Source organism: Condylura cristata, unplaced genomic scaffold (assembly GCF_000260355.1).
Source record: "Condylura cristata isolate star-nosed mole 26May11 unplaced genomic scaffold, ConCri1.0 scaffold00004, whole genome shotgun sequence".
Classification (NCBI taxonomy): domain Eukaryota; kingdom Metazoa; phylum Chordata; class Mammalia; order Eulipotyphla; family Talpidae; genus Condylura; species Condylura cristata.
In genome coordinates, this window is record NW_004567105.1 from 7,705,020 (window position 1) to 7,716,750 (window position 11,731).

The following is an 11,731-nucleotide window of genomic DNA, read 5'->3' on the forward strand; positions in this document are numbered from 1 at the left end:
TCTGTCAAAACTCTCCTCCACAAGCAAGTTTGGTGAGTCAATACGCGAATTTCAGAATCTTTTTTCACTTGTATTAGTGGAGTCCTAGACCTCATCGTTGGAATGACCCAGGCAATGGCCACTGAATTCAGAAGGGTTATTCTGTCTGTATATTGGTATGGAAATATTATAATGAGTTCTGAGCATCATATAAAGAAGCAGTTCCTCAAAGCAACAAAGTAGGTAACTTGCTGACAAAGTTTTCAAATCCTCTTGGATCCCTTCTTTTAACAGGCGACTCACCCTGCCCTTACTTGTTGGCCAAATTACTTAACCTTTTAGGAGTCATCTCCTTGCTTGACAAGGTTCCTTTCCTCCCTTGCTCATAAATTGCCATCCTCACCAAACAATTCAACAGAAAGTTACATGCAATCCACCCTTTTATAGGCCAGTAATTTCATTCACTCATAAAAATTTCTAGAGGAAAAACTGTGCTTTTTTATGTGAAACTTAGAGTTCCTGGATTGCCATCAAAGTATACCACATGAGAAACTTTCTTTAACTGAGAAAGAAAAACGGGTTTTTTACTGCTGGGAGTGAATTTAAAATTCTATCTGTATCTAAGAAAATACAAAGGGATTTCCACTTTGATGCTTGAAAATTTCCAGATGCTTAGTGAAATTTTTTCCACATAGAAGATAGTGCAAGTTATTCCTCCTTAACAGTTCCTGCTTGCAGTTTCCAAAATGAAAATGAAATAATCTAGCACATCTCAAGTCATTACATGAAAAAAAACAAATTCATAAATACTAGAATTAGGATCCAGAAGAACTAGGAGCTGTGAGTCCTGGGTGTGCAGTTTACAGGGTCATCCTCGGCAAGTCACTGAGACTGTAAGCCTTTGTGTGTGTCCATGAGTGTAAAAAAGGATGGAGAATAACAGGCGTGTGTCCTATTATCCTATTATCCACAGGCTATAGTCTGCCAAGCATTGTCTATTTCACAAATGATAAATAACACCCATTCATCATTTTAGTCATTATTTCACTAGCAAGGAGTCACTCCTTGTTTTATTGTGCTTTTTTTGCTGGAGAAACAGAGAGCTCCTTAGATGCTGGCTTGTATTTCTGGCTTTTTTCAGCATTTGTAGAGGTTGTCTTAGCCAGCCAGAATCTTTGATCAGCTGGTAAATATTTATTGCATTCCAGTCACTTACCAAGCAGAGATATGAATTCTAGCCGTGGCTTGCCTAGGGTCCAGTGAGCGTAGACTTCTTTGGTCTCCCCTTCTATCCCATTGCTTTCCACGGCTTTGAAAATGTTTTCTTCTTCTAAAACAGCTCTCTCATGTCTGCGTCAGGGTGAGCCATCCTTTTACAATTCTTGGCCCACGATATACGCAGGACTACTCATCAGCATGATCTCACCACTCGTTAAAATGTGGAAACACTTCCACACTACTAGGACCGTAGTCACTAACTTGAGGTTAGTGTCACCCCGGGAGTGTCACCCTCATTCCCATAGTCCTGCCCATCTCTGCCCACCCCCAGGACAATGAAAGGATCAAGAAGGCCTGGCACCGATGGTAACTGGACCTAGCTCCTACATCTATTCCAACCGAGTAGAAGGAGCTGTTCGTATCACCTGGTCTCCCAGAGTGTGGAGGACTTCACACTCGCTGGTCCACTCCTCCCTTTTCCTCCAGCCCTGAGAGCCTTCATTGCTGGCCAGAGTCCCTCTGCTGCTGCCTGCACCCCTCCCCCTGCGCTCCCACTCTCATTCCTCTGTGCTTCCCCAAGGATTGTCTGCCCCCAACACTGCTGCCCAGCCTATTGTTACAGGATGTTTTATGTGACCCAGGCTAACTCACAGGAATGAAACATCACACCGGACACCTAAGCCACAGTGCTGTTACCTATTGAAATATCCCAGTATTTAAGATAGAGTCATTACTCAGGCCCTAGCCCCTGACCCCCCTAATGTCCCCATGAGCCTGGGCACCCCAACCCTGCTCGAAGAGTAGGTCTGATGAGTGTATTCACTCAACTCATGGCTAAATTTTGTTAATCATCTCTGCAAAGAACTATAATATAAAGACTTAGGTGAGAGTGAGTTCATGACGTATGAATTAGCTAATTCATTCTACCAGCACATATTAGCCCCCGCGACAACCAAAACACCAAGCCAGGCTCTGGGACCCGTTACCAGGGCTCACCTGCCCAGCACCTACATTCTCGTAGAGAGACGGACAATACGCGAAGAAATAAACACGCAGGAATAAATATATGTTTTGGCTGAGTGTTGAGAAAGAAATGAGGTTAGCTTCGGGAAGTCAGGAAAGTCTTCAGAAGAAGGCTGTTTAAGACTCGTTAAGGAAGAGGGGCTAGAGAGAATAAAAGTAAGTAACTTGGGCCTAGAGGATGCACAGATGTATCTTTTTCTGTTTCTGGCCTAGGTGAAGGGGTCAGCGTGAGCAAAGACCTGGGCCAGATACATGGTGTGTGTTTAGGGAGCTCAGTTTGTCTGGACAGTGGCCACAGAGGAGGACCATGAAGCTTAGACCAAGCCAGACTTCTGGGGCCTCTAGGTAAATCTATGCTCTACAGAGACCCTCACACTCAACCTCGTGGTCCCCCAGAAAGATACCTGCATGGACACTCACGAATCTGAGTTCAAGCCCACAGTGGAAGCTAGACAGTCTGTGTGTGCAGCAAAATGCTGCCCACGGGGTGCAGGGGGCAGGGCAGCCATTGCTCCTCCCTACCAGCCGGGTACATTGTGAGACTGGCCTAGAAGACTCTCTGCTGGCTTTGCACAGCGCTGGAGGGCTGGTATGTCTCCAAAGGGCACCTTTGCCCATTCCACACAAACCCCAAGAGAGGCAACCAGTAGCCCTGCATAGATACTCCCGCCTCTGCTCAGACTGCTCTGCTCTTTCAGGAAGTTCTCTAGAGCAGCCTGTCTGTATCACCCCATTGCCACCTCTATTGCCTCGGCTCTAAGCCCATGTAACCCCATTTATGAAGCCTCTTGCTTATTTTGGCCAAACAGTACACACACACACACACACACACATACACTACAAAGACTGCTTCCTTCAGTCTATTTCTGAATTCTAGCCCCTCTTTAATCCTTCCTGGCCACCTAGCCTGACCCCTCCCTCTGTCTAAATGTCTTCCTTGACACCCCCACAAATGCTTCTCTGACTTGTTCCATATCTCTGTGTTAACTCAGTGGGCACCTCTTGCCTGTGGGTCTTTGGCATGTGTGAATGTAGCTGCAAGAGCACACCCAGATTATAAACTCCCAGAACTAGTAGCAGGACCCATGAATGTTGACTCACTAGGTTGTCACTATGAGAAGCCCATATTACTCTTGCTTTTGGTATCTGTGCTTCATTTATCAAGGAAATGGGGCAACGTTGTTCCATTGAGTCCATTGATTCCACAAATATACACTGTATATTTCATATATACCAGGTGCTGGTGATATAACAGGAAGATGCAGTCCCTCTCCTTGCAGGTGTTTATTAAGATGTCTGTGTGTGTGTTTACTGTGCCTCAGGCATTGTGTTAGGCTCAGAGGGTCTAGAAGCTGGACATAATCCAGTGATAGAGGGACAAGGGCACTCACAGCACAGCTGGCACATTACTAAGATCAGGACGGCCAGGTATTGTGGAGCCCCAAAGGCACACGAGGCCACATCAAAGTCTCAAGGAAGGGGCTCTATTCGGTCATTCAGTGGTCATTCAATACTGACCCGTTTCCCTACTATGTGCCAGTCACCGTTCCGGGTGCTGAAACAAGGAAGTGTATGAGGGAAGGTGGCCAGTAAGGAAGCAGAGGCGTGGAGCCAGCAGGGCCGTGTAGCTGGGGAAGGGGGCTTTGGTTTTTACCCCAGAGAGCTGTAAGCTGGTGGGGGCCAGGCAAGTGACAGACCCCGCTAGCTGGGATGCGACAAATTGCCAGAGGCAGGAAGGGAACAGAGACCAGTCAGAAGGCTACTGCAAACCCCCATGATGTGGTACTGGGATGAGGATACTGGGGTGGTGGACCGTGCAGAGGGCTGCCTGAGTGCTCACTGTGTGTGGCATGCTTCAGCGTCACACAAGAAAGGTAGAAAGTGTGGAGAAGCCCACGGGACAGGGCGATGAGCCAGTGGGAAATGACCTAGTGAAGGGATTTTCACAGAGGGAGAGGGGTCTGGAACTGGCCCTGGGTGGGGTAGGGGGGCATACTCACCAGCAGAGCAGGTACTTGACCCAGAATTAGGGAGGAGGAGGGAAGGGGAAGAAGGAAAAGAGAGCGAGAATGTACACGCGTGTGCGTTTCCATCAGACGGGTTCAACGTTACAGCCCTCTGTCGAGGAAAAGCAAATAGCTCAGCGTGGCAGCTTAGAACACTCTTTTGGACAGGAGTAGGGGGTGACAGGATTAGGGTGATGTCTGGGGCCAGTTCTGAAATCCTTGCCGAAGCCCATCTTCGAACCAAAGGGAGTCACCCGGTGACTTTAAGCAGAGGAGTAATTGCCTCGTACCCCTGAGGCCATCTTTCTAAACTGCTGAGTCTAAAGCAGTCAGGAATCCCCCCAACCCCACCCCTGTGCTGATCCCATGGTTTATCCCCATCTCTATGTTTACTGCAAAGCTTTTTATTTTACCAAATTGCATTATACTGTGTTGTGTTTTCACCATCTGTGTGTGTGTGTCTGATTCTCCCACTAGTCTGTGGAAAGCAGAGGTCAAGGGCTACACTTAGGTCGTGTTTATATCCTCAGCAGCTAGAATACATGTTGGTATATTCAATAAGTGATTAATATATGCATGGATGGATGGATGGATGGATGGATGGATGGATGGGTGGGTGGATGACTGGATAATGGATGGATGGAAGGGGAGAGTTCTAGAAGTGAGCAATGAAAATGAGAAAGCCTTGAAATGCTGTATGAAGTTGATCAGAAAGTCATTTGACCAAACTGTACACGTTGGTTGCTTGCAGATGTGTACAAGGACAGCCCAGGTGCTCTGGGGATGTTTTCTCCTGTGGAATCTCTGCATCTCAGCCTCTCAGGCCATTCACCCTGGAATCAAGGCGAGGGCTACTCAGCGGGCTCTGGACTATGGTGAGTGGAGGGAGGCAAGTACTTTCAGAAGCCAGGCTGCAACCCCCGCCCCCAAAGCAGGTAGATCTAGGACCTAAACCCACTTGCCTCAGGGCTGAGACAGTGCTACTGTGGGTGGCCCAGACCTTGCACCTTAACAGTAGCTGCTAAGATGGCCAGAAAGAACGTATCGTCTAATCACCCTGATGGGAAACATTGCTGAGCACAATCACAGGTTCTCTCTCTCCCCCTCCCATTTCCCCTCCCTCCCTCCTTCCACACAAACACAAAATGAACACCTTGAAGCTCTAAAGACGAACAAGAAAGACTTGAGAGTAACAGTAACACCTCAAAGCTTCAGAAAGGGTTTGATTTTTAAAAGAACACGAGTTCCCTAAAATCATGCGTAAACTGATGGTGAATGACCGGACCCATGTGCATTTTTCTTAATAGACGCCTGCTAGCATTCATTGGAGGTGCAGAGTAGTCTGAGATGCTCAACGATGAAGAATAACTCAGAGGTGTATAAAAGGAAAATGTTGCCCTGACAGTTTGCTCCGGTACGGGGGTGGGGGCAGGTGGGGGTGGGGCCGGTGGTGTAGAGGAGAGGATTTGCAAAACCAAGGTGCCTGGGCCTGGTTTTCTCCTGTAAAATTTGGCTGAGATTAGCTGCATGTAGGTGATAGATCTCCCTCATTCCTCCTTAACTAAAGCAATACTAGTCTAAAACATATCTGAGTGTAACCGAAAAGTGCCCTTTCTGCTACACCAGGAAAGAATGGAAAGAAGGAAGAGATGGAAGGAGGAAGGAAGGAGGGGCACAGACGGGCAGGGGCAAGTTGATTTGGAACCACCTTCCCCTAGGACCTCCTCTGACACAGGGCATCCGAAATTGACTCATCTTAGAGTAAACCATGGGGTGCGTGGCAATACACACCAAGGCAATGTGTGCGTGTGTCCTGTCACTGAACTGGTGCGTGTGCAGCCAGAGTGCCCAGGGCTTACTTGTGTGATGCAGGAGAAAAATTAACCCTCTTTAAAGCTTGGTTTCCTCCTCTTTAAATGTAAATAATGAGACATTTTGTCCTGTGAGAGCATTCTCGAGCCCGGGCCACATAAGGAACCTTTCTCGTACAAACTCCGGCTGGGGTTGGGGCGAACCCCTTAGCTTTCCCGGGAACCCACCTTTTTATCATGAAGCAGAAACAACACTCTGCATATGCTAAGGCCGCTCTTTCTAAGTCTCTAAGAGCACGCGGTCCTGAATTTCACTGCTGTGGCTAACGACTCAACATAGCCACCGTATTTGTCACTATTAGTAACACGTCCGCTTCCTTCACAGGCGTCCAGGTTGGAATGGAAATGATCGAGCAGATGGTGAAAGAAAAAGACATCCCAGATTTGGAAGGGTCTGAATCCCTTGAATTTCTGAACGTTGACTATGTGAACTACAACTTTTCCAAGTAAGTGAAAGAGGAAAATGATTCTTTTTAGCCACAAAATTAATCTTTAAAACCTCAAGCGGCGTTACGGATACACCACCTGCTCTAACGCCAGGCCCAGAGAGGAAGCTCGCTGCCTTTGGCGGGAGGCGCAACGAATGCGCGAACCAAGGGGCATGACAGACTTGACATTCAAGGGGCGTGACAGACTTGCCACTGAGGCACTGGAGTCGCCGGGCCCAAGCCCTGTCTCGGATGCACACGGCTCGCGGGCCCCCGGTGCTGCTGCCTGGAGTCGCGCATGCGCGCCTGCTGCCGACAGGCCGAATTCGAACTCAGCACAGAAGTCCTCTGTGGCCACCCCGCGCCCTTTGAATTCGAAATGAAATCCTTGTCCTCTCTTGCCCATGGCTGCTGCGGCCCCATAACAGATGTGAAATTCAACCTCAACTCAAAAACAAACCAACTTTCATCAAGAATTTTCTTATGATAAGTCAACTTTAGCCAAGCCTTCAGGCATTCCAGGGCCCACGGCCTTCTGGCCTCCTGTGATCTCGACTGCCCTCTTCCCGCCAATCATGTACACATCTTTCACCCCATAACCTCTCCAACACTGTGGCTTCTTTTCTTTTGGATAATAGCGTTCTCGGTATGGAAAGTGATCGCTCCTTGTGGTTTTGATATGCATTTCCCTAGTAAGAGATGAGCAACATATTTTCAGGTGCTCACTGGCCATCTGTGAGTCCTCTTTGAAGCAGTGTCTGTTCAGATCTCTGCCCACCTCTTGTTCTTTTTTATTGTTGCTGTTGCGTTTCATGAGTTTCTTATGTGTTTTGGATATTAATCCTTCATGGGATGCACAGTGTTGCAATACTTTCTCCTAATCAAATGCAAGTTTCTCTGCAGAAACTTTTTAGTTTGATGAAACAGTTCTCATCAGCTACCTCATCTATGTTTTAGAATCTTCTTTTTTTTTTTAAGATTTATTTATTTATTCATACAGAAATGGGGTACAGGCCAGAGATGCAGGGGCTGTGAGAGGATTCACCAGAGACAGTGTGAGGAGCAGAACAGGCTGATGGACTGAAATACACTGCTGAGGGGAGCAGTGAGCAAGACAGGAGAAGCCTGCTGTTCCATGTGGGTCAGCTCTCTTCCCCGAGGGATTGAGTTCATCCTGAAGTGGCTGCGACTAGCTTCACAGTGTTACACTTTAACCCGTTGTGCCACCAGGGAGGCCGTGTTTTAGAATCTTCTCAACCCTAGTTGATAAAATGCCTTTCTCCTATATCACGGTTAGGCACAAATGATCGCTTTTAACCCTACCTGCTTCCCTTCGAGGAACGCTTTCTCAGAGTGATTGACTACAAGAGGTTATGAACTCTCCCTAAGGTTAAGCTAGCACAACACTTAGCTCCAAATCAAGTGTGCTTTGCACAGAAGTAACCAGGAGGCTACTTGTTACAAGCACAGTCTGAAGACAGAGTGGGAAGGCCTCCAGGTCTTGTTCTACTTTACATGACTCTCGCCAAGTCTCTTCTCTTCTCTAAATGGCAAATTGTAAAAACAGCAACAGCCTCATAGGATTATTGAGAGGGTTAAAAGGAGCTAATGCATGTAAGATGCTTGTCACACTGTCTGGCAGGTAATAATCCCTCAATGTTGTAATAATAATGTGTCACTATATACAGAGAACCAAGTCTCTGTACAGATTTCATGTAAGCTACCGCCTCCTCGTTATCTCTTTGATGGCTCAGAAAATCCTAGGAAGTATTAGCACTGACATAAGTTTCCCAACTAGGGAACATGCTGTCCACTCAGTGGGCTTCTGGAAACAAGAAGGCACACTGGGTTGTCCAGTAACAGAGGACCGCCCACTGCTCCCCTCAGCAGTTTTCAGTCCATCTGCCTGTTCTGCTCCCCACTCTGTCTCTGGTGAACCTCTCACTCCCTGCACCTCAGGCTTGTACCCCAGTTCTGTATGCATAAATAAATATTTTTTAAAAAAATTTAAAAGTAGGTTATTTGCAAATTTGCTTCTAAGCTTGTTCATTTCCCCCCTGGAAGACAAGGGATAGACTCGCTGCAAGGAGCAGGCGCTGGGGCAGGGGTCGGGTCGGTGGGGCGACTAGAAGGCAGCGTCCAGAAGCAGCAGCATTGAGGCCCTGAGCTTCCTTCCTCAGTAGAAATTCGCAGCTGCCCACCATCTCTGGGAGTTGTACTACAGCATTTCCCATTCTGCTTTCCTTATTCGAGATGAGCTGGAAGAGTTGCACTAACTCCCCTGTGTCTTGTTTTACAGCATAAAAATCAATGCCTTTTCATTTCCAAACACCTCGTTAGCCTTTGTGCCCGGCGTGGGCATCAAGGCGCTGACCAACCACGGCACGGCCAATATCAGCACAGACTGGGATGTCAAGTCGCCCCTTTTGTAAGTGTCCACAGAAAAGTCTGCTGCTGTCCTGGGGGAATGGGACAAAATCAGAAGTGTAGCAGCTGGTGGGGAATGGACCCTCACATGAGGTCAAAGGGTGGGAGTCCGTTGGAGGCCAATTCCCCCCCCGTCAAAGGCCTTCGCAACTCACATACAAAGAGGGGTCAGACTCAAGGTCACTGACAAACCACTCACCGTGTACAAGTCAGTGTCCCGGTGTAATATTCAGTCAACCTTACGTGATGCCCCATATGACACATTCATTCATCCATTACATCATTTGGCAGCTGTGTCCACTGTAAAGGGTGCGGGTTCATCTCCATCTCAAGCACTGCAGTCCTGTAGACTGTAGAGGAGTAGCATATTCCCCTAAAAGTAACATAAACTCAAGCACTTTCCCCCAAAAGTAACATAGACTCAAGCACTTTCCCCCATAAGTAACATAGACTCAAGCGTTCATTCATTTCTTTGCTGACTCATCACCCATAGAACATCAACAGAGAGATGAATAACCACAGTCCACACTGGCTCATAGACTTCACAGGCTACATCAAAATGCCACTGCTGCCTCTGTGCCCCCCTAAAGGCTCCACCCCCATGCTGTCTCTCCAAACCAGCATTGTCTGGGAATGACATCAACCCATGCTCTACCGCTGCAACGGCCAGGGCACTGGGCATTAAGTGGTCACAAGAGTTCCACTCACAAATTCATTGTTTCTGTGGTCAGTAAATAGTCATTCAGCACCCACTGCGCCCCTGCTGTTATAGGAACCAGAGGTGAACATGACACCTTTCTTACCCTCCTGGAGTTTAGGGCCCATGAGTAATCAGAGAAGCAAGATTCATCTCCTCACTGCCCAGACTGGGGTGACTAACATCACACTTTTCTCTCAACAGCCAAGACTCCGGGGGAGCCAATCTGTTTCTCTCCGGGGTCTACTTCACAGGTATCGTGATCTTGGCCAGAAATGACTTTGGCCACCCAATCCTTAAGCTCCAAGACTGCTATGCCCAAGTGAGCCATGCCCACGTCTCCTTTTCTGGGGAGCTCAGGTAAGAGAGACGCCTGGAGGCAGTGGCCGGCCCGGGTCACATCCCCAGACTGTGTCTAGGGAGGTTCGTAACCAGATTATGGTCCCCGACTAAGCCCTTCTTATTTCCTTTCTTCCAAAGCGTCCTGTATAACTCTTTTGCTGAGCCCATGGAAAAGCCCATTTTAAAGAACTTAAACAAAATGGTAAGTCTTGAGAGTTACACCTCTCTGATAAAAACCCATGAGCAGCAGCTCTGCTGTGCTGATTCATTCTTGGTCAGGAAACCTTTACGGAGCTCCTACTGGGTGCTTGGAGCCACACTTGGTATTTCCACACATGCTACCTTTGGCAACGTCATCACACTTCTTAAGTGCCTACTGTGGATCAGATACGGATACACAGGAGCAGGGGAGGCAGAGATGAGCAAGCCGCAGTAACCCCCTGTCCCCCCAACACCGGCTCTGGCTGACATGTGCTCGCCTCAGCTATCAACTGGAGTTTCTTTACTAGCACTAGGCCAGGGCCTGCTGGGGATATGAAAAAGGACCAAATATATAAACTTTATTAGATTAGTGAAATAGGACTTAACTTTAATGTGTACTTATGTGATCCTTAGATTGAACTGAGGAATAGAAAAATTCGGTCAATGGAAGTATCCTGGGAGATATTCTTTGGAGGACACAGGACATGAACTGGGCCTTAAAGTCTAGGTAGGGCTTGGACAGGTAACGAATGGGGAAGAAGAGTGGGATTTCCAGCAGTAGGGACTGAATGACCAGGACTTGCAAAGCTCCAAGTGTCTCAATTCCAGAAGTCCCGTGTTGAGGATGGCAAAGGAGGGAGCTGCTGTGTGCCCCCTCTTTCCAATCCTGACACACCTGCCTAGCACCCTTCACCCATATTTGGGGGGAGACAGTGAAATGAGGAGGAGGAGGACGAGAAAGGAAGGAGACGCCCATCTTTTGGGGGAGACAGTGAAATGAGGAGGAGGACTAGAAAGGAAGGGCAGGAGCAGTGCTGGCTCTTCCCACCTCCCTCCTGCCCGGTCAGTGCAGGAAACAGCAGCCACCAGATAAGCGTCTTGACGAACCAGTACCCATAGCGCTGAGCCACTTGTCCAAAGAGATCGGCCCACGTTGGGGGTCCCTAAAGTTCGTAGTCTTTCTCCACCTGAGCGGACAGCTGAATGGGGTATTCAAGAGAGTCTGGGACACCCTCGGGGAGTCACCTGCAGGGACCCCATACTCCATCATCCCTGTTTGAAATGAAGTGTGGTATTTTGGCCTCTGTCAGGAAACCAAAAGTCATGTCTGTCTGGAGTTTGCTTCTGGCTTAGTGTTCCAGATGCTTTGCCACTGTGAGTCCCTGGGTGTACCTGGACACAGAAGAGAACGTTCACCCCCTCAGCTTTTGGTTCTCAGATCGAATTTCAAATCCTAGCAAGGTAGCTCCTGGCAACTCACCTTGCCTCACCAAGTCTCAGTCTTCCCAATTGTAAAGTGGGGACAGGAGAGCCTACCTCTGGGGGGATAGAATGGGGTTAAAATAGCCACAGCTGGATTTACAGGATGCTTACTACCAGCTGGGCTATTTTGCATAGAATACCCCTTCCTCTTATCACAGTCTGATGGAGTAGATGCATTAAGTACCCCCATGCTGCAAAGAAAGACACAGAACACAGGTAACTGGCCAAGGAATTCAGCCCCAGGCCTCCAGGCCCTCCCCCCCCCCACACCAAGCC

General features: G+C 48.2%; 1 protein-coding gene across 1 annotated transcript in view; it reads left to right on the forward strand.

Moving 5' to 3' along the window:
- Nucleotides 1–13: 13 nt before the first annotated feature.
- Nucleotides 14–11,731, forward strand: part of BPIFC (BPI fold containing family C) — a 30,674-nt gene continuing 18,956 nt past the window's right edge. The window contains exons 1-6 of the mRNA XM_004676472.2: nucleotides 14–32; nucleotides 4,978–5,101; nucleotides 6,423–6,543; nucleotides 8,825–8,953; nucleotides 9,854–10,009; nucleotides 10,130–10,193. Of these exons, the coding sequence (XP_004676529.1) occupies nucleotides 4,978–5,101; nucleotides 6,423–6,543; nucleotides 8,825–8,953; nucleotides 9,854–10,009; nucleotides 10,130–10,193 (594 nt within the window). The 5' untranslated portion in view covers nucleotides 14–32. The remainder of the gene's footprint in view (nucleotides 33–4,977; nucleotides 5,102–6,422; nucleotides 6,544–8,824; nucleotides 8,954–9,853; nucleotides 10,010–10,129; nucleotides 10,194–11,731) is intronic.